Source organism: Sarcophilus harrisii, chromosome 4, assembly GCF_902635505.1.
Source record: "Sarcophilus harrisii chromosome 4, mSarHar1.11, whole genome shotgun sequence".
Lineage (NCBI taxonomy): Eukaryota > Metazoa > Chordata > Mammalia > Dasyuromorphia > Dasyuridae > Sarcophilus > Sarcophilus harrisii.
In genome coordinates this window covers 112,639,169-112,662,507 of record NC_045429.1, presented here as the reverse complement: position 1 = coordinate 112,662,507, position 23,339 = coordinate 112,639,169, and the positions used below count along the sequence as shown (strand labels likewise).

At 33.5% G+C, this 23,339-nt stretch overlaps 1 protein-coding gene across 6 annotated transcripts in view; it reads left to right on the top strand.

Moving 5' to 3' along the window:
- Window positions 1–23,339, top strand: part of ESRRG (estrogen related receptor gamma) — a 654,372-nt gene that overhangs the window by 470,168 nt on the left and 160,865 nt on the right. For all 6 annotated transcript variants that reach the window (XM_031937375.1, XM_031937373.1, XM_031937374.1 and 3 more), the window contains one exon: window positions 19,010–19,425. In XM_031937375.1, the coding sequence (XP_031793235.1) occupies window positions 19,023–19,425 (403 nt within the window). In that variant the 5' untranslated portion in view covers window positions 19,010–19,022. The remainder of the gene's footprint in view (window positions 1–19,009; window positions 19,426–23,339) is intronic.

Genomic DNA, 23,339 nt, shown 5'->3' with positions numbered 1-23,339 from the left:
AACACTTGCCATAAAGATTTCATCTTCCTTGCTTTCTCTGGAGAATGCTATTGGAACATGTGAGCTAGTCAGTGGTTGATCATTCCTTGTTCAAGTCATATTATCAATCTATAATTTTAGGCATAAATTTTTAAACTCAGATTTGGCCAGATTAATCTTCTTTATACAGAGATCTGTCACTCTTGATCAAAACCCTACCATTATATACCATATATAGTCAATTTGTCTTGAAGACCCTGAGCAATCTGAAAACTTTGCAGCCTGTTGCATACCACAGCCTTTCTAATAAGCAAAGTGTAAAATCATATCTGTCATTAGATTTTATAAGTCCCTTGAAGAAATGATCTTTGTACTATTTAAACTTTATCCCTTCTTCAGTTTAATGTCCTAATATTTGCTAAAAGAGTGATTGTACTAAAATTCAATTAAAAATATATGTTCTCAAATTATAATTTTTGATTCTTTATGACAACTTCCCTGACAAAATTTACCTCCCCTGTTTTGGAGCACAGTCATGGCATTGCAAGATGACATAAAGAAACTTACTCTTCATACAAACTGAGTATTATTGTTTTAGAAGTTGGAAAAGAGAGTCATTTATACTAACTTCTTTCTGAATTTGCAGTTAATATTCAGTATGCAGTTAATATGCAGTGGCAATTCACAATCAGTTGTTTAAATAACTTTGAATTACAAGAATAGCTCACATTTGTGTGTGTGCTGGTTGTGTTTGTTTAAGTATTTAAGACAATGAAAAGGCATAGGCATTTGATCTTAACAAAAGAAAAAGAAGGGAAAAAATCAAGCAGTACTCTCCCCTCCCTCTTCCCCATTTCCTTCTTATTCATAATTTACAAAGCAAAATAGGAAGAAGAAATTGTTCCAAATAGTGAATAAATTAGGTCTTTTTTTGTCCTAGAGCAAGGCATGAAGACTGGGTAAAATACGGGTTATAAAGTATGCTGGAATATCCAAATCACAAAGCAACATTAAATTAAAGGGATTTTTTTTTTTGGACTGGTATTTGAAATTTTACCTGAATAAGGAAATTAATGATAGGACATTTTGAGGATTGTAACAGAGATGGATCTTTTCTTTTTAGTCTATGAATCCATGGGTTTACATACATTTATTATCCCAAAACTTAGTTATTTACTAACAAATCACTTGCCTGTTTTAACTGGACAATCCATGACTATTGCTAAATCTACTGTCCTTTTTGTGTTATATACTTATGTAGTGGTGGAAGTTGTACAGATAGATAGACTTTTTGTATTTTATTATTTATGCAACAAAAAAAGGCCATATTTTGAGATGGAATATAAATCTTTTTATATTTAGATTTATCTTTCATAATACACTATAGTAGAAAAAAGAATGAACTTGTGCTTATAGAATTTTTTTCAAGTAGCTTTCATTCTTTTTAGCCTACAACAACAAAAAAATTTTATTCTTCCCCTACATTATAAATCATAAAGGAAAACAAGCCACCTGCAGCAAATTACACATTTTTCATATATGAGCATGTTCGTTTGCCATAGCTGTTTTCACTAAATGCTTTGGTTTTGTTAGTCATGGTGAAAGTCATATTTGCTTTCTTCATTTGAAAGTTACATGTGTCAGTAGTACATAAAGACATTTTTGTATATGTAAATTTTATTTTACTCCTGGAAAATTTATTGGAGTCCAAGGAAATTATTGATTGCAATCATAAAAATAAAATTTACCTTGATCTTTAGAGTCATGTTGAACATCTTCAAGTGATCCATTGGGTGATTTAGAAATGTCCACAAGAACATACATACTATAGCTCACATTTATTTATGTGATGCTTTGTAGTTTTCAAAACACTTGTTTTCCTATAATCTCCTGGTAAATTTGTATTATTCCCAATTTACAGATGAGGAAAAAGTAAGACTGCATAAGTTAAAACACTTCCACAAGGTCCCATCACTAAATTTGCAAAGCCAGATTATTTAACTTTTTTATATCATGATGAGGTTTTTTTTTTTTTTCCTTATGAATAGGGAATGTGTTTTGATTAATGGGATAGTCAGGTAATAGAATACCACCATATATTTCATTCATTACTTTTTTATAAAGTTTTCCCTAACAGCTTTGCAGAAACATTAATTAAAACAATTTACATAATGGATTGCTTTAGTATATGTTTAATAATTGATTGTTGAATGAAATAATATATATCAAAGCTAATAGATATCTATGTCTCATTTTGTTGTGAATTTGATAAACTTTTTTACATTGTCTTTTATTTGTTTGTAGTATATAGATTAAACATTCTGGTATTTCCATAATATTTCCATAATTCAGTGAATCAGTGTGACTACATTGGTACAGGTACTCTTCTACCACATACATACAGACCACTCATGCTATCTTATCTGTGTATCTTCTGCCCTTTCCAAACTCTTTATGATATGAAGGGTCTATCCATTGCATTGTTAACCATCATTTATTTGTCTAAAAATTGCGTAGTTTATCAGTGGAATATACTGGTTGTTCATATTTTGTTCTTTGCTATCTTGACATCATTGAACTGCCATTATTGGACATCTATCTATCTGATGACAACCTTCAGGATGGTTCTTTCACTTCTTTGTTAGTAATGTCTTAGAGTATATATTTAGGGATAATGCCTCTGCAATTCCCTTTTTGTAATTCTTTGAACATGATGCATAGTCATGGAGCATCACGAGAAAAATATGAGCCTTTTCTTGGATCATTAAAAGATGATTCAGTTTCCCAAAAGCAGTTCAATCAGCTCTCATTTTTTTATTCAGTTTAGTCCCAGTCATTTTCCAGGCCAAGTGACTATTCAGTTCTATGTACTGATGGAGCCACTCTGTCCTGTACCTACAAATCATTGCACTATTGTATCATAGACAGAGAGCTGGAAGAGAACACCAAGGATCATCTTGAACTCTCTCTCTTACCCTCCACACTTGAATGTGACCTATCCAAATTAATTAAGAGGTTATCCTTTGAACATACTTCATAAACTTATTTTGTCTTGGTGGAATTTTCATCCCAACTATTTTGAAAGCTCTATGAAAATTATTTAGTATTCTACTTCCTTATGGTCCATCCTAGACTTTGTACTAGAAATCTTCTTTGATTGACAAATACTTTGGTCAGTATATTTTGTCTTCAGTATTTATAAAAAGGAGACTATTTTTCCTTGATGTCTATAATTTTGACATGTGAGAGGCCATGATTTGTTAAGCAGGTGTCTGTGAACTATTTAAATCAAAAAATTGGTTTCCTTTGTAATCTAAAATATTATATATATATATATATATATATATATATATATACATATATATACATATATATGTGTATATATATATATATTTGCATTTACATCCATTTATAAGTTTTATTGCTAAGGGGGTTCATGACAAAGTTGAAGTCCACTTCTTTAAAGATAATATCTAATGTATTATAAGAAAAGTGGTATATTGTATTCTATACCCTTTTAATCCATCCGTTTCAATTTTTAATACCTTTTATGTCTAAGATCCTCCATATTTAGGGTTGTGGCTCTAAATGAAACCATAATTGCCCCTACTTGTGCCTTCATATTGTGGGTTGTAACCCAGACTTTCTTAAATATTTTCCACTTGTGTTCCTGTTTTGCACAAGAAATTTTTATATGATCCTGGGTATATAGGTATATAAAATAGGTATACAAATCAAATATTTACCAGTAACATCATAATTCTGCAACCCACACTTTAAGAAATTGGGCTCTGGCTTATAAAGTGAGGACTTTACATAACTGTTCTTTGCAAAAAAAAAAAAAAAAAAAAAAAAAAAAAACAAACACAAAACACTTTGGTTACTCTTTCTTCCTACATTTTCATTTTTCTCCTTTTCCTTTCCCCCACTCCCCTCATCTCCTAGTCCAGCATCATTTTTATTTCTGGAGATTTGTTTCTTTATAAGAAGTTATTGCTAAAAACAAAAGCCATATAACTCATCCAACCTTCCAGAAAAGGCTTTTTTTTTTAAAGTTATCCAGCATTCTTTTTTTCTTTTCCTTTTTGCTAAGACATTTGAGGTTAAGTCACACAGCTAGGATTTGAACTCGGGTGCTCCTGACTTCAGGGCTGGTGCTCTATCCGCTGCACCACCTAGCTGCCCATTATCCAGCATTCTTAAAATCATTCATGAAGTGTTTTAATCTTAAATTCCATTTTGCTTTATATCTTGACTTCCTGTATTTTAACTAACTAGCTTTTAATTATGGACAATTTTTTTTGGAGGGGGCATTTTATAGTCCTTTAATTTGTTGAATATTTACATCACAAAAGACCTTAAAATTAATTTAGTCTTTCATGTATATCAGATGAGGACAATTGAGACTCAGATGTGGAAATGATTCTTCTAAGGTAATACATCCTGGTTATTGAAGTGAACTTCCTTAGAATGAAAAGATTCTTATTTAACATATTGAATAGTTTTGAATTGAGTTCCTAGTTGCTTATAAATATAAAAATATTTTATAAAAGAACCACCTTATGATAAAATGACTATTTTGAATGTGTTTTTTTTGTTTTGTTTTGTTTTGTTTTTAAGGAGTGTATCTCTCGCCAGGTATCTCCATTATAATCTCTTCAGATTTCCTAAGATTGGTGTAAATGGGTAGATTCTTGCTATTCTTTTATATTTCTGGGTTAGTAACTTAAAGAATGGGACACTTAGGGTGGAACAGTAGATAGAATGCTAGACTTGGATGACTCATCTTCTTGAGTCCAAATCTGGCCCCATTCCTGGAGTATGGGTTGTATGATCCTGGACAAGTCACTTTCTCCTATTAACCTCAGGTTTCTCATCTGTAACATAAGCTGGAGAATGAGATGACAAACCACTCTAATATTTTTCCAAGAAAGCTCAAAATTGTGTCAGGAAGAATTGGACATTACTGGAACAATTAAACAACAGCAAAAGCTTAAAGGTTAACTCAAAGTTAAATCATATTTTGAGCCAGGGAACTAAATATGGGACCTAATTTAGTGAGTGACTCATCTGTTTTGGTGATAGATGTCATGGAATGTGAATCCTTGATTCTTCTGTATCTATTTTCTGAGATTATATACACACATATATGTCCACGTGTATTTGTACACAAATGTACATATGCATGTATGTATATGTGTGTATACACACATCATATACAAGTTTCTGTGATTTTCCCCCCATGATTACATATTTTCAAACAACTAGAATGCAAGAAAGTATTTTAAATGACTGAATCACTAAAATCATAGCTACGTAGAACTCTTGATTCTTGCTTATGTATTTATTGAAATTTCCTGAATTAAAAATTGTCAGAGAAATAAAATGCAATAAAATATTGACTGCACTTGAACATAGTATAATATTTCTTTTATTTTAAGAAAGTATTTCCTATTTTTATTGTACTTTAGAATCACCATTTATTTTTTCACTGGTAGGCAAGAAGGATAATAGAGAAAGTAACTAAACTTAAAAAATGTTTATTGTTTTTATAACAAGTGGTACCCAGCTTACATATTTTCCTCTTTTTAGGTTCCTAATTCTAAGAGGGATGATGAAGAGATAAATTGAAAGTTTTGAAACTCTTGCTAAGAGGACTATTTGAAAAAATAGGGGATGGTTTGTTTAGTGTAGAAAAGAGAAGAGTGAGAGGAAACATAATAGATACTATCAGTTTGATGCTCTTCGTAATTATTACACTGGGCAGAAAGAAGACCACTTTATGAATGTTTCGAGGAAGTGTAATTTAGCTTTGCCAGTTAGCAAAGTTGTAAATTTGTAAAGTTGCAGCAACCATATCACTAAGGTCAGAAGAAGAAACAAAGGATGAATGACCATTTTTAGATCTAATGTGGAAAGATCTTCTGCTTTAAATTGGATTAGATGACAGCCAAGAACTATAAAGATTTTCTGTGAAAGTGTTAGTTAAAAATTGTTTTTATTTACAACAAAGCCAGATAATATAATGTGCATTCTTTTGTGCATTTCATCATTTGAAAAAAAATATTTTTTTCAGATTTTTACTTACCCAGTTTTTAGCCCATTTCCTTCCTGACCTCCTCCTTCTCAGAATATTATACATCTTTCTTCAGTTTCCTTAACAAAAATACAATTTCAGGCTTTCTCTATGTGAAAACCATGACAAAGTGATTTTATAGCCAGTACTGAAAGTGACTAAACTTGACAACAATTGTATTTTATGACAACTCCTGCTTTCATGTCCCCAGCCTACTTTCATATCATCACTTTTTTTTTTTTTTTTACCCCAAATATGAGCAATTTCATATCTCTGCATTGGCTGGAAACAAATCCCTTTACCAGGAATACATTTTAATGGAGGATAGCATGCTTCACTTAAGTCGCCAGAACCTTAACTGTATAATATTCAATTTCTTACTAACCAAGAACCAAAGCTTTTTATTGAGGGCCATGTTCGTAAGGGTCAGGGCAGAATTAGTATTACAGAACTAAACCAGATTAAGGGGGAATGTGAATTAGATTTGGTAACAGATGGTGCTGGGGAAATTAAAGGTTCTTTGCGAATGGAAGCGACAGCAGCTTGCCTCTTTTCTCTGTCTCTCTCTTTCATGCACTTGATAGACGGGTATAAATCACAACAATCCTGTCTTGACAGCCAATTTCAAGAATTTGATCTGGTTAAAGACATGGCTTTCCTGCTCCACTCACTGAAACCAGCCTCTATTTTATTTTTATATAGCACCTTGTCATATTTAGAAAAGCAGACTCACCTGCCTTCCTTTAATGAAATTTTCCTTAATTACAGTTTTAGCTCTTTAGTCTTAATTACTTTTCTATTTAGCCTGAATTTTCAGAATGTCTCTCAGGAATTTTCTTTCTAAAATCCATCTCCTCCTCCCCCCACCCCCACCCCCCTTTACTCATGCATATGCTTTCATTTTTCCAAAGATGCCTTTCATTGTTAGAAGTTATTGTCAGATTCAGTATAATGAGATCCTAATTATCAAAACCATTATTGGTAATGAGAAAGGTTTGCAAGTGATGGTTAAACTTGTCAAAAAAAGAAAAAAAAATGAAAATATACTATAAGGAAATACTTAAATAGCATTTCTGACAGTATTACAGGAAGAATTGAGTAGAAATTCCCTTTTTCTCTTCTTCATAAAAGCTTTGAAAATAATTGCTCTTTCTACTTCGACAGATTTTCGCAATTTTAGGGTCATTTTCCAAAGACTTCCTCAGCTGGTTTGTGTTTGTCTCTTTATCTACATACTCGAAATAAGAGAAATCAGAATTAAAATTCAGCCTTTTAAAGTAGAAGGATCAATAAGAGAGAGACCAGACTTGTAGAACACAATTTCCTACACTTCTCACGGTGAGACTATCAAGTTGGCTGAGATGGAGTAGACAAGTGTTATGTTTGCCATTTATTTACACACCCACTTGTTTGGGCTTCCAACATTAAACAAGAAGAAAATGGGAGGAAGGGGAAAAAAATACCTACAAGTGAAGAGAAGATTCTCAGAGCTGGGAACTAACAGTTGGTAGAAATGAAGCATCCTACTAGGCAGTCAAATCAAATGTAGTAACAACTCCACGACTCCCTGCTGTTTGCTGACAGCATGGTGTAACACATTGGGACAAACATTCACTTAAACGCTGATTGCAGAGAATTGCCATTCCCTTCTAATACCTCCCTCCAAAAAGGGGTAAGGAACAGAGAATGGCCATTTCTGGGGAAACACAGGAGTCCTACTTATTTCCTTTGATTTCTTTTTCCTCACATATCACCCCCATGTCTACCCCCCCCCCTTTTTGAAGGAACTAGAACTGGTTTGCCAGTTGGGTGTTTTTCCTGTTGTTTTCATTATATTGCAATTATAGAGCAAGTTACAGCTTTGGTGGGATCACACTGGACAGCATAGGTTTTTATATAGACACCAGCAAATCCAGCTCCTTACTTAACCTGGAAAATCTATGAAAGTGAAATTTGAATATTATTTGACCATGACAGTATATTTCAATGTACATTATAGAGCCAGTGCTATTTCTACTTTATAGTAAATTTTAGAAATAAAAGGGTCTTTGTAGTGGAAAGAGAACTTACTCTATAGAGTAGGAACTAGGTTCAAATCTAAACTGACAATTTTTGGTAAGGTTGCCTAACCTCCTTACATTTTCATGTTCTTATTGAAAAGAGAAGTGTCATACTAGATGGCTTTTGAGGTCCTTTCCAGCTTTAGATCTATGATCCTGAGATCTCTTAATTTTATAGCGGTTAAATGACATATTCAGTTTTCTGAAATTCTAGTCCAGTACTTTTTATTCAAGGACAGGTCTTAAGACATTGAGACAAGATATAGATATAGATACTATTCTTAAATTCTGGTGACACAACTGCTTTCTTCCCGGTGCAAGTATTTGATAGAAAGTTATTCTGTTTTGAGAAAATTCATTGTGCTTCAGAGCAAATCCTTGATTTTTTTCACAGACTCCATTTTTTTATATCTTTGTTGCAAGTCCAAACATGTGGGTGTTACAGGAATACATACATACCTACATATACACACGTGTGCATATATGCATACATACACACACAATACATAAATACTGTATATATCTACACGTGTGTGTGTATACACACACACACACATATATATTTGCTTTTGGGGGAAATTGTGGCATATATGTTTAACAGTATATTCTCTCTAATTAGTGCCTTATTGAAAAAATAACAATTTTTTGAAATAACAATTAGAAGTCTATTTTTATACTCTATATTTTGCTTGTGGAGTCAAAGGTATCAAGAGTATAATTGTCGGTCAGTATTATAGGTAATATTCACAATTACCTCTAGATGTTTGATATTGTAAAGTAAAATGTTTTTAGAAAACACATGTCATAATAGCCTATGTAATAGCCTAATAATGAAATGTGCAACATTGATTTCCTTTAGTTTCAACTGTGAATTTTCTTTGTACTCTTCCCAATATGCTTCTTTTAGTTTTTGTATTCTTTTCCTGGCATTTATGTATTCACAATTCAGTTGTCTTCAAAATTATTATATATTATATCCTGGGATGACATGAATCAGCCCCAATTCTGCTATCTTTAAGAAATCAAAAGATTGATTAATTTTTAATTTTTTTCTTACTTTGGATACTTCCTTCAACAGGCAAATTGTAAACAAACATCTTTTCATCCTGTGGCCTTATTCTCCTATAAATTGTTAATATGACCTAATTTCTGGGTGCGATGCAATGGGTTTCCATTTATTAACCTTTACTCTTGTTATATGACCATGCTAATTTATTTTATATTAGTGCATTTATGGGATGTCTTTTAAAGTTGCATTTTGTATCAAACTTACATCAGTATTTTATAACCTTTATGTTCACCATGAATATATCATCTTTATCCTTTTGCCTCTGAAAGTTAAATCACTTATTTGGATAGTCTTATATTTCATGATTCATTACTATATAGTATCCCTAGGTTTACTTGGATAGGAAAAAAAAAAATGGTTTTGTTTCAAGCAGAAACTTGAATTCATTGAAGGCATTCTACAAGTTCTCAAAAGTAGTGCAGTCCATCCTCATCCTTCTAGTTAATTTTGGACTCTTCTCCTTTTCTTTCTCTACTGTCTGTCCATTACATTTGTACTAATGACTCAGTTCAGTGGGCTGTTCATTCAACCACAAAACATCATAAACAAGATCTTCTTTATCTACTTGGTTTTTCCAAATGGAATGTTAACCAAACTCTTTTGAGTATTTTTGAATCTAATTTTGGAGACTCTGCATATTTTGGGACTTGATAGTTCATTTGAAAATTGAAATGAGTGTGTGTGTGTGTGTGTGTTTCTATACATACTTGCACTTTATAGATACGGTATCTATACATTTTTCAGAATGATATTGGAATCTTGACAATATTTCATATCTATAGATGGCATATAAACATACATATATAGATTGATATAGACAAATATTTCTACTTGCATATATTTGTCATATTTATAAATATGTCTCTATCAGAGAAGGAATATTGTAAAAGTCCGAACATCTAGGCTTGATGATAAACTTAGTGTTTACAGGAAGTGGTGGGGGATGCTGGAAGTAACAAAGAAATTAGAATGAACTAGTATTTAATTTGAATATGAGGTTTTTAATAGGTAGCGTGTATGGATTGGATTTTTCTTTCTCCTTTTTTTTTCTGTTATGCAAAAGTATATGAAAAATTTCTCTACCATTCAGGCTTTTTTTTTTTTTTTTTTTTTTTTTTTTTTTTTTTTTTTTTTTTTTTTTTTTTTTTTTTTTTTTAATAAAGATATCACCTCTTGAGTTTCTTGGAATCTGAACAGTCTGAATACAAGAAAATTTACTAATCTGTATTTCTGTTGGAAAATTGGAGACTTGTAGAATTCAAAGAACTTTTCTTTTCTAGAAAGTAGAGGAGTTCTGCTCATTGTGAAGTAAATCTCCAGAAAGAAATAAATGTTAGACTTAGTTTTATTGTTTGAAGCTTAAATTTTGATGATTTATTTCCTCTGCAGTTTTTCAATTCTCCCCCAACCTGCTTTGCTGTTAGAAATTTCTCAGGACCAAGTGTGTTGACTCTAGGGTATAAGTTATACTATAAAGCTTTTGATCTCAGAGAGTAATTTTTAAAAATAGCACTGAAAGGAAATATTCTCGTGCTCATTTTGTCACTCTGAAGTTTTGTGTTTCAAGATCGATAGATGTCATACAGTTGGGTTGTGCTTAGCAAATATTTGATTATAGGTGCATTGGTGTGTATGTATACACATTTGTTAAAAGTATGAATTTGCTTCAATAGTATTGATTAAATGCCAGTTGTTTGTTTAATTTAATCTGTATTTTTCTTTTGATAACATTCTTTGAATGTAATCAAGATAATAGTGATCATCAGTGAAATACCATGTTAGTTATAATGTAATTCCATAAGAATTGATTTGGACTTGCCTATAAAGGATAACTCTCTCTCTTTAGCCCGATTTAGATGATGACTGAGATTTTTCCGTGCATTCTCAGTTCATATAAAGTGCATATATTTTATAGACATAGGTTACTCCATGCTATGTGAGTACCTATTATATCCAGGAACACTTTAGACAGTTAATTATGCAAAACATCATGTATGCAATTACCCAGTATTATTATGCATTTAACAATTTTATTGATTTGCTAGTTCCTCATTTACAATATTTAAAGCTATAAACATAAGATGCTCACCCCTAAATTGAAATAGGTCCAAGAAAATGAGCTAAGGATAAATTACACTACTAAGCTTTTCTGCATCAGATCGAATCCTTAAATAGAGAAACTGTCAACAATCATAATGTGCAACACATTGTGATATCACAGGACCATTTCTTTCCTATTAATAAAGTTTATCAGCCAGGGAGCATAAGAAATCACTATGCAATGTAAATAGAAGCAACGACAATTCTCTGTATCGAAATTAATTTAATGGGGATATCAGTAGGAGGTTTAAGCCTATGAGTTGTTAATATGGGATGCTCGTGATCCTTTGGGGTCTTCACACATGTATACAATTGCATGGAAAGGCATGCACAGGCATTTCCCATACATTATCATTAGAAGTTGACTGATCTTCTAACCATACTTGATTTTCTTGTGGAGTTTCAGATTCTGGAGTTCTCTTCAGCGGCTGATTGCCACTTTTTCGTTGTCTTGATTCTAGTTAAATTGGGTTCTTACTTTCCATGCATCATCACAAAATTGGGATGGGATTATAAGTCATTATTGCATCACTGAAATGAATTTAAAATTTCATCAAGACCTTTGTTCATCATGTTTTTGTTAATAGGTATGTAGTTACAGGTCGTGGGAAACTTTTCTTTGGATGTATGGAAGGAAATGTATCAGAAATGCTTCATTTTACTTGTAAGCACTAGAGAAGCAGGCAGCTGGGGTTAAATTGGTTGCAGAGTAGGGATAGCTTTCAGGCTTGGGTTTGCACCCTAGCAAGTGCTGACCTGTTTGTCCAGTTTTGCATATACAAATCTTTCTGTTGATGTGTTAGACACCAGTTGTGGGCGTGGGGTTATGGATGGTGGAACAGGGGTCTGATTTCTTGCTTTCCTAATGAAATAAGAGTAATGATGTCCAGTGGAGTGAAAAGAAATGGGAACTGAAATTTAGGAAGCATTGTCACCAAATGACTATCTCTTCTTGCACTGGATATCTCTCATTAGATTGGGGTTCCTCTCTCACTTCTCTCTCTCTCTCTCTCTCTCTCTCTCTCTCTCTCTCTCTCTCTCTCTCTCTCTTTCTCTCTCTCTCTCTCTCTCTCATCTGTCTATATCTAGATAGGTAACAATAGGGTTGGGACTTCTTGTTTTTTGTTTTTGAATTTTGGTTTATGCATGTATATTGGTCTGGATTAGCAATGCTCCATTTTATAATTAATGATCTGTTCCATTAGGTTAACTAGTCAGACCTTAAGATATTTCTTATTAAAAGAAAAAATCCTTTCTCTTCCTTCCCCAACTAAGCCAGTGTACCTTAATGCAATGATGATATGTTAGACCAAGCAGTTGTCAAAGCATCGTATTACTGTGATGCCATAATGACACCCTGTCTCTGTAAAGTAGTCATGTTTTCTCAAATCACACGTTGCACCGTTGATTTCTGACATGACACTTCATTCAGTGCCTTCTCTTTCTTCAGCATCACCATTCTTTGACAATAGCAGCTGTTGCCCATTTTCCCACTAAGTGATTCACATTTCGCCACTTTGCTAGAGTGCAATTAGTTAGAACAGAAGAGAAAATGCTCATTGTAAAGTGGCTTGCCTGAAATTGTAACTCAGCTCAGTAACAAGAGCTGGTGGGATGATAATCTTTGGGGTTGTATATTAAGGGGAAGATAGACTGTTAAATTTCCCCCTATTCGAGAATTTGTTGTAGAAATCAAAAGATCATATCCAACTATGTCAGACCTCCAGGCTACTATAAATCTTTTTATAAATGCTAAAAAATAATTATCTGATTGTTTTTTATATGACACCATTGCCATCCCCACTGTTTTTCTTGCTTTAAATAGTAATTTAAGTAGTAGGTGGATAGTCAAGATCCTCAACTTAAACTTTTCTATTTGGCATTTAAAGCCCATTTCAACAGGACTTTCTTTCTAGTCTTTTTATATTTTATTCCTCTGTAAGCAGAATATGTAGTCTACTAACCTATAGTGCCTCCTTGATCCTCTTACCCTCAAAGATGCTTCATTTATGTTTCCCCACATAAACATTTGCACCATCTATATCTTGTCCCTGGAATCCTTCCCTCATTTAGGTCCTTAACTTATCTGACAAATTAAAATATTCAGCTTGAATTGTTCCTTCCAGAGAAGGCCATTCCTGGTTCTTCTGCTGCTAGTGCCATCCCTCTGAGATGACCTTATTTTCTACTGTATATCTTAAACATATATAGATAATTATATATTGTGTCTAATGTTTGAATATGATGAACAAGGCCCCAGTTTTTCTTTATATTTCTAGAGCTTAGTGTCATTCCTGGAATTTAATAAATGCTTATTAACTACTGACTTCATTATTGCTATATGCCTTAGTTTCTTTTACAAAGCAATACAGGTACAGATACAATGAGAAGCACTTGATTATAAATAAGAGTCTGAAGTTATATGCATTATTATTACATGGATTAAGTGGAAAAGGAACAACTTTAACCACATTTTTAATCTATTTCATTAATATATCACCACTGCTATTTGTTGAAGTCAGTACATAAACACACACACACACATTCTCTCTTTCTCTCTCTCATAAAACGATTATCCTAATTCTATTTATGAGTTGACCTTCCCAGTTAAGAATTCTTCCATAGATTATTTATGATACATATGAAAACTTTCTACAATTATTTGGTGATTTTTATGTAGTAAGAAATTCATGAAAGGGTTCTTAATGATGACAGTAAATAAATTAAAAATTCTCCCTTTGTCATTGGGAAAGTTAGCATTTTATTAAATTAAGATATTGTGTTTTGATTGCAGATAAAAGTTTGGTGTATAAAAGTAATTTACATTACTTAATTTACATTTACTATTTACATAAGTTGGGCTACCTCTGTGAAGAATGTAGGCTGTTCAGACATATTCAGAAAATTATGAATGATCTTAAAGCAGAACATGTCACTATTCATAAATTAAACATTCTTGATAAATGAGTTGTATTCTTTCTCCATGATGTTGTTTCTAATGTCTAAGATCTAATTGTTTCTCAGTCTCAGCCTTAGTCTTAGTATAGGTCAGGAATAGAATTGTACATATGGATAATTTGAGCTGAACTATAGGCCTTCTTTTGAATCTTTTTATCACTGTGTGCAAAGGTGTCCCTCCCTCTTCTTTCTCCCTTCCCCTCCCTCTCCCTTCCTCTCTCTTCCTCTCCTCTCCTCTCCTTCTTCCCCTCCCCCTGTCCCTTTCTCTTTCCCACTCTTCCCCCCTCCCTCTCCTTTCCCTCACTTTCTCTGTTCCCCCTTCCTTTCTCTCTTCCTCCCCCTCCCTGTCCCTGTTCCCTTTCCCCTTCCCTCTCTTCCCCTTCTCCTCTTTCTCCTTTCTCTCCTTCCTCTCCCCTCTCTCTCCCCTTTCTCTTTTCCCTCTTCCCCTTCCCTTTCCTCTCCTCCAGCTCTCTTCCCTCTCCCCCCTTCTTCCTCCTCCCTCCTTATTTTCCTTTTCCTATTTCTTCTTCTCCCTCTCTCCTTTCCCTCTTCACTCTCTCCCTCCCCTAATATAATAAATAAAATGTCAGCAATTAATTACTATGCCCAGTGCCACCCTTTTCCTTTGGCTTATCCTAAGTGTGCTTACCTTCTTAGATTGTTGGGAGAGAAGAGCTTTATAAATCACAAATCACTATATGAATGTGAACTATTCCTCAAACAGTGGTTTGAAAGCAGGAAGTGCTCACTGCTTCCTTTTCATTTTTCCTTTAATAATAAAATAGAAACAACTACACCAAGTCTTTAAAATAAATATTGCCTGCATTTATTCAACACATGTTATTTCTATTCATAATCCTTAACTAAATTTAGTTTTTTTTTTTTTTTTTTATTAATCCAATGTGACCTAAAAATTCTGCCTTAACAGCACATTGTGGAATTGGGCTTATTCTCTTTGGCTGCAGATAAAGCCATCATTTTGAAAATGGCTCTTTCTGACAAAAAGGTGTTCTTTTGAAATAAAGTCTTATTCACTACATTCCTCTTAGAGTTAATGTGAATTTTAGTGCCTCTAATTTTAGATTGAAGTGAGGTCTAGAATAAAACCCACCAGCTGACAATTGAATTTATAGATAGTTGTGAATATTTCAGGCTTGAATAATAGAGCTGTAGACTTTCAGAGACAGAAAGGGAGAGAATTAAGACCCTACTGTAGTTTTAGGATATAATGTAATGGTGTCTAGGAAGTCTTCAGTGTAATGAGCTAAGTAGTAATTAGGAGGCAACTATGCTCTTACTAAGATTTCATTTCGGCTTCATTCCAAACATTGGTGAGGGTGACTCAACACAGGCCAATGTGCAGCAGGTGTGGGTGGCCATTTTGGTCTCTTTCCTTTAAGCAGAAGGCTGAAAAACAGCCATATTCCTGGTCACTTTTTAGATGTGTCTTTTTGGGAAAACAAGAAGGTAAAGTTTATCCCCTCGTCATAAGCTTTGGTTTTCTTCCTCTACAAAGAAATGAATGTTTGAATAAAAAAACTTGCCTGTTATTCAGCTTACTCAGCTTCAATTGCTGTGAAGACAGATTAGACTTTGATTAAGGAAAAAAACATTCAAGATGCTATTGTCTCCATATTCCCCTATTTCTTATGGACACTTCTAGGTATGGCAAAGTTATGAGATAATATTTTGATTTCTGTCAAGTTTGAATGAGGTTTTTCAAGGGATAGGAAAAAACATGTATTTTGACAAGTAATTAGCTGTTGACTTGGTCTGTTGTAGCAAGTAATTGTTCTGGGATTAGAAATACAATATCAGAGCTTGTTTCCTAAGAAATTGTTTCTTGAATGACTGAAAACTCATAAGCAAGGTTCTTAGGTCAAAGAATAAGGAATGTGATGATAAAGCCTTTTTCCTCATAGTAATGGTGAGCTTTATTTGCAGGGGAGAAAAAAAAAGAGTATCAGCAAGAGAAAGGCCAGAGAAAAATCATGCGCTTGACGATAAAGCATCTTATAGCAACTACACTCCATAAAAACTACCTTGTGGGCAGATGGTGAAAGAGTTAATTGATATTTTTAATCATAGCTGTGGAAAATTCAGTGCCAGAGAGAGGAAAGGAGAGCAACCATGTTTTAGTACCCTAATAATTTCTAACTCTAGTCTAAGATCATAATGTATGTGAGAGCAGTCCAGTAATTATAAGGTAATAAGTGAAGTGGTGGTGTAAGTGCTCTAAATTAAAAGGAATTCGCAGGGCTGCTGTAAGTCAGTGCCGACCCGCTTTCTTTCAAACGTTGACTTGAGAAAAGTGCTTAGCCCAGAGTGCAAGCAGGGAGACAAGAGAGAGCTATCTATTAATTACAATGCTCATTAACAGTGACGGGTACAAGGCAGCAGATGCAGAAGGGAAAGGACGAGCTAGTTCAGTCTGGCAAGAGGAATATTTTTTTTTCTTCTACTAGTTCTTGAGGAAAGGACAACACTAGTGGGTGGTTGGAAGCAAAAGAAAATTATGATTATGGGTTTTAATTTCACTTTTTTCTTTATGATACTGATTTGCCTTGTCCTCCTCCTTCCCCCCCCCCCAAAAAAAAAAAAAAAGAAAAAAAGGGAAGGGAAGAGAAGGGGGAAAAATACATACATACATACATATATATATATATATTTATTGAGATGCAAATTTTTTCCATGGTGTTTGGCATCTCAAGTAGACCTGATAGATTTGACATTTGCAAAGTAAGCATTAATTATAGAGCCTGGGATTTTTGTTTTTAAAAGTGTGGGAAATTGAGAGAGGTAGTAGAAGACCAAACTGATGAACTTGCAGAATCTTAGTTTTCTAGCTAAAAATGTATTATTTAATTTTGGTTATATTGTATCAGTGGTTTTCTAAAGTTTTTTTACTTCTGTAGCCTCTTCTGGAAAGTATTTAAGTTCTTTATAGACTTACCACTTGTTTTCACTCTAATTTCTCTGAAAGTTCTCTAAAAGGGAGGCAAATGGAGAGTACTTATATCTTTTCATCTAATCTTTTTAAAAATTCATTGGTTCATGATGAGTAGAAAGAATGGAATGGAGCAGCATTTATTCATATGCACTTGCTATGTGCAAAGCAGTATGCTAAAATGCTTGGAATAAAAATAGAGAAGTGAGACCATTCCTACTCTCAAAGAGCTCACATTCTAATTGGGGGAAACAACACATGACAGAGCTCTCTTGTTTATGTTCAGTTAATGGCAGATGGAAGGGCCAGGTAATACTTAGATTCTGGCAGGAAAAAGAAATGGGGCAGATGGTAGGGCCCTAAGGACCTTGGGAGAAGTGATAAGGCAGATGGTTCCTGACCAAGAAGCTAACAGGTCCAGGGGTCACAGGGGAGTACATCTGGGATACTTCCTGCATAGGTGTGGATGAGGGCATCGACATCCAGCTGACAATGATGGTCTTGTGCTTGGTTGCAATTGGGCAATGGACAATGAGGTTTGGTTTGGAGAAAGGAAAGTTTCAAGACTTTTCTTAGAGGAGGCAGGTAGTTGTAATCCATTTTCTGGTTTCACCCTGTTGGTGAGCAAGGAATTGGGGATGGGGTGATAAAAAGATGAAATTTGGTTGAATTTTTTTTCCTAGATAAAACAGAAATACTGTGGCTGCTTTTTAAGCTAATTTTTTTTGTTTTGTTTTGTTTTTAAAGACAAGGTAGGTATGGGAACTCTTAACTGAAATTTAATTCTTCAATGCAGTACTTCATCAATTTTCTTTTATAAAAGGATTTTTGTGGACTCAAAGGGAGGGAGGGAAAATATATTTAGGGAAATACCTTAAGCATTACCTTGATTTTTTTGTTTAGAAATTTAATTGTAATGAAGAAGAGATCAAGTATTAATATAGTGGCTACTATGTGCTAGGCATTGTAGAAGTATTAACAACCACCCTCTAAAATAAGTGGTATTTATTACACCTGTTTTGCAGTTCAGGAGGCTGAGGCAAACAGAGGTTAAGTGACTTTTGTTAGGTCACTCAGTAAGTGAGTATTGGAGACCTGATAATGAGCTCAGGTATATCTGACACCTGTAGTATTAGATGTGTGTGTTTTTATGTATATGTGTGTGAATACCTATGTGGATATGTATGTATATATGAATGTACAGAAAATGAAGCTGTTTTGTGAAGAAAAAAAGTTGAATGCATATTTCCATAGTCAAGAAAGTTATAATTCTGGAAGTTATTAACAATAATCACAAACCCAAGCAATCACTTATCAATTAGATAAAAGTTTAATTCTACTCATATGATTTATGGCTTGAAAAAAAGGTGCAAGTATAAATACAATGGCCATAAATTAAAATTTGCAAATAAAATGGACTTTGACAATCCCCAACTGTTCATTTCACTATTTTTAAATTCAGAGAATTGACTTAAAATTGACAAGATTTGAAGGAGAGAATTTTTTTTAGTGGTGGTGGGTAGTGGAAATGACTCTTCCTGTCAGGACTCTTGATATAGCTCTGTCATGGCCTTATGCAGATCACCTTCATGTTGAACAAGAAATATTGACTAATGAATAAATGATGTATGTTTTTAGCCCTTAAAAGGCACCCTTAAAGAGCATAGTCTTTAATATGTGAATTTTTTTTCTCTTCCTTCCTTTACTATGTCTGTCTCTTCCCTATTCCTTTTATCTTTCTGTATTTGTATCTCTCCTCTTCATCTTTCTCTTTTCTTTCTCTTTCCCCTATTTTCTCTCTCCTTTCCCTTATACTTTAGGCTTCTCTGCAGAATGTCAAGCAAAGATCGACACATTGATTCTAGCTGTTCGTCATATATCAAGACGGAACCCTCAAGCCCTGCCTCCTTAACGGACAGCATCAACCATCACAGCCCCGGTGGCTCTTCAGACGCCAGCGGGAGCTATAGTTCCACCATGAATGGCCATCAGAATGGACTTGACTCACCACCTCTGTATCCTTCTGCCCCTGTCCTTGGAGGTAACGGGCCTGTCAGGAAACGATATGATGATTGTTCCAGCACCATAGCAGAAGATTCACAGACCAAGTGTGAATACATGCTAAATTCGATGCCCAAGAGACTGTGTTTGGTGTGTGGTGATATTGCGTCTGGGTACCACTATGGGGTAGCTTCGTGTGAAGCCTGCAAGGCCTTCTTCAAGAGGACAATTCAAGGTTAGTATCTGCATATTGTCCACTCAGGTGGGAACTGTTCATTCTCCCATAACTTCTCCTGACTTTTTTCATTTCTTCTCTGTTTTCGTGCTCATTAGACAGTCTTGACTAGATCATAGGAATTAGTTAAATTTAATTAGCAGTGAGGAAAATGATGCACAGAAAAAACTTGAGCAAAATGCTCATCTCAACCCTCATTTTTTTGGCAACTCATAAGAAAAGGATAAGAAACTTTGCATGGGACAAAAATTGACATAGCAGTTAGGAACATTTTCTGTCACTAACATTTGAACAAACATAAAAATAGTCTTTTTGTTGGCTGTATAAATATAATATAAATAAATACCTAAACTTGTATAATTCCATGGTCATCTCGTGACCTCTCTTTTTATGTCTTCTGTTTTCCTAAGTTAGTTATTTCACTTTCTTGTGATATGAAAGTAAAAATTGTGTGCAAAATATTTTTTTCTCCTTATATCGATAGAACCATGACTATTACATTGCAAAAACAAATCTATTTTTTATTCTATTGTATTCTTTTCTGAGGATAATTTGTTTATAAGATATAAAGCATATGTGCCTGATATACTTCAGTACCTTAGTTACTGTCCATTTACCTTTAAGAACCTTCCATAGTGTAACTACTCTCACCCAGATTCAGCAAATATCTGTTAGATTATACTCCTTGTGAAGTAATCTAGGAAGTTTAGAATTCTACCACTTCTAATGCTTACTATGTACCTTTCTCAAAACTTTAGCAAATACTTTCCTAATATTTTCTGCAAATTTAAAAAACATTTTATTGCATGACATTCTATTGGGCATTGGAGAACAGACAAAAAAGAAATAACTTCTTGCCTTCAAGGAATTAACATTTTACAGGCAATGTTTTGTAAATAGATTGTTTCCTATATTAGAAGCAGAAAAGATCTAATGTGTTGTATTTTAGATTTTAAATTGACATTTCCCAATCCTGGATGTGTCTATCCAGTGATTAAATGAGATATTTGTGAAATGGTTAGCATGGTGCCTGGCACATAGCAAGTGCTTAACAAATGCTTATTCCCTTCTTTCACTTCCTTACAATATAGAATGATTTCTATGGAGGATGTGATCCAGATAATTAAATTTATAATTCTAGATTCTGAGGCTTAACAAACACCATTTTATATGTTAAAGCAAATATCATTATTTTAAAAAAATAACAAATCACTTTACTTTTTAGTAGTACTAATTCATGGCAAAGTTGGGATTCTCAGTTATTTTTTAAATGACAGTTTTATATGAAAATTTAAAACTCTTCAAATTTTGTCATACTTCTTTTATTTGAGTCATTTTCTAGTATTCATGCTATATTGGTTCAAACAGCACCCCACCAAAATAAATTTAAAAATGATTGAATAAGTAAGTAAATAAATATTAAATGAAAAGACCAACTTCAAGTTTTTCTGGATATTGAGTATTATATAATGGTCAATCTTTTGGTATGATGCCTTTTTTTTTTTTTTTCTGTAAGATGTTATACTTTGTATTTTGTTTGTTCTAATTGATAATTATTATACCCTTGCTTATGTTCCAAACTTAGTTTCTCGGTCATATAGGACACCAATTCCAGAAGTATTTCACTGGAGAGAAAAAAAGGATTATAATAAAATTATACATGAGAAAACCCATACTTCCCCTCCTTCCTGCTTACACACACACACACACACATACAAACACGTGCCTAATTTGGAAAGTTGATAACATACTCTCAAGGTATATCAGTTGATTCTGACAGAATAAGATATAAGGCATACACAAATAAAGTTTTCCAGAGAGTTAATATAAGAATTTAGCTGAGTCTTTAAGGGATTCCAATAATCCAGACATAGGTCTTCTGTAGTTTATTGGGAATCAGAAAATGGGGGGTATACAAGTCCAGTTTGTACCAACATTTTTGACACAATTTGTTTTAAGGAGTAAAAATGTAAATTTTTAAAAAGGTGATATGTTCATTGGTAGACATTTAATTGACAATAAGTTAAATGGAACAATTGAATTTTTTGTGTGTGATGACTATAATTTGTTAACTTTCTTGAACTGCTGATACTTAACTGAATCAAGTTTTGTGAGATATATATATATATATATATATATATGTACATATGTATATAATGCCCAGTTTTACATTATACTTTTAGTCACTTGAAGACAGAGATGTCACTGTCCAGATTAGTTCTGTGGACTTGCCCAACTGGCTGTACTTATAACTGGCAGCTGGGCAGCTTTTATTAAGGATATCCTGCTAGCTACATCAGCAGGCATCACTCTGTAGTTCACAGAGAGCCAAAAAAAATGCAATGAGGCAAATAAAGGGATTAAAATTGTGAAAGAGGAATGTGATAATTAATAAGGTAATTATGAAACAGATTATAAAATTATTTTCTTGTCAATGGCAATAGTGACAATAACAAATGACAAGAATACTCTAAATGTCAAAAGTGGCTAAACATTGGGATGTGATAGCATCAAAGAATTAGACAGACCCTAAAGTCCTTGGAGTCCATTCTCCTACCTTTAGACAGCATTGCAAGTAAACTTTGTCTGACAGATTGCTGTATACTATCTTCATGTTCTCTGGGGATTGGATATTATGAAATATCCCCTGAGAACTAGCCTTTCTGGGGTCTAATTCCCCTTTTAGCTAGGAAGTTTTGTAAACACAGAATACTTTTTTCCCCTCCTTTTGGAGAGGGAGCTAGTGAAAGAAGACCTGGTTCACTTATTTTATAAACCCAAGCAAATTCCATTGACTTCATTGGAGAACACATACATCCAAAGACATTTGCCATTGGGGAATGTAGTTAGTTCTTCTCTCATCTCTATCTTATTTCAAACATTTTGTTAAGTATTTTATTTTATTTTTTAAATTTTAACAGGTTCAAGGCCTACAAAAGAACACTTACTCCTTAAGGCAAAATAACACATATGGATAGGAAGTGTTCTTTTCAAAACTAATTGTGGTATTTCAGTTCTGAAAGGCAATTAATCACAGATTTCAGTGAAAGTCAATCTAAATAGGGTATTATATTTATTTAATGTTTCTGTTGTTGGAAAAGTATTCTAATGGGTCAGCATATAAAATTAAGTAAAAGTCAGGCTTTTGCTCCAATAGAGTAGAGCTTTTTAGATGACCTTCACATTTACATACTGTATTTCTAGACAGGTTAATTTATTGTTTTCTTTGCTCATTCAGATATTTAATACTTTTACATTGTTCTATATAAAAGTTGTCTTCAGTCTCAAATAAGTAGGATTTTTAAAAAACTCTCTCTCTCTATCTCCCACTCCCTCCCTCCCTCCGTCTCTTTCCCCCCCTTACACACACACACACACACACACACACACAAAACGCCCAATTTTAACAAATTTTTCTTTCAGTTTTCAGCAATTACTTTTGTAAGGTTTTGATTTCCAGTTATTTTTTTCTCACTTCCCAAGATGGCATTCAATCTGGTATTGATAGTATATAAGTACTATCATATTAAACATATTTCCCCATTAGTCATGAAAGGAGAACAAAAAGCCACAAACCATGAGAACAAAAAAAAAAAAAAACAAAGTGAAAATAGCATGCTTCAATTGGTATTCTAGCTGCTTCTATATTATAAATATTAATAAAATATGAAAAAATGTAGTGTGATTCAATGGAATGAGCACTAGCCAAGTGGTCAAGAAGTCTTGGTTTTGCCATTCAACTTTGTCTCTATGTGACCATGACTATATCTTAACTTCAATTTGTTTTTAAAAATGTTTTAGTTGGATTAGATAATCTCTAAGGTCTTTATTATATAATCATTATGTTTGGTATTAGAAAAATACAATGATTAGAGCTCAGTTTACCCACTAGACTGCACTTTAATGCATGACCC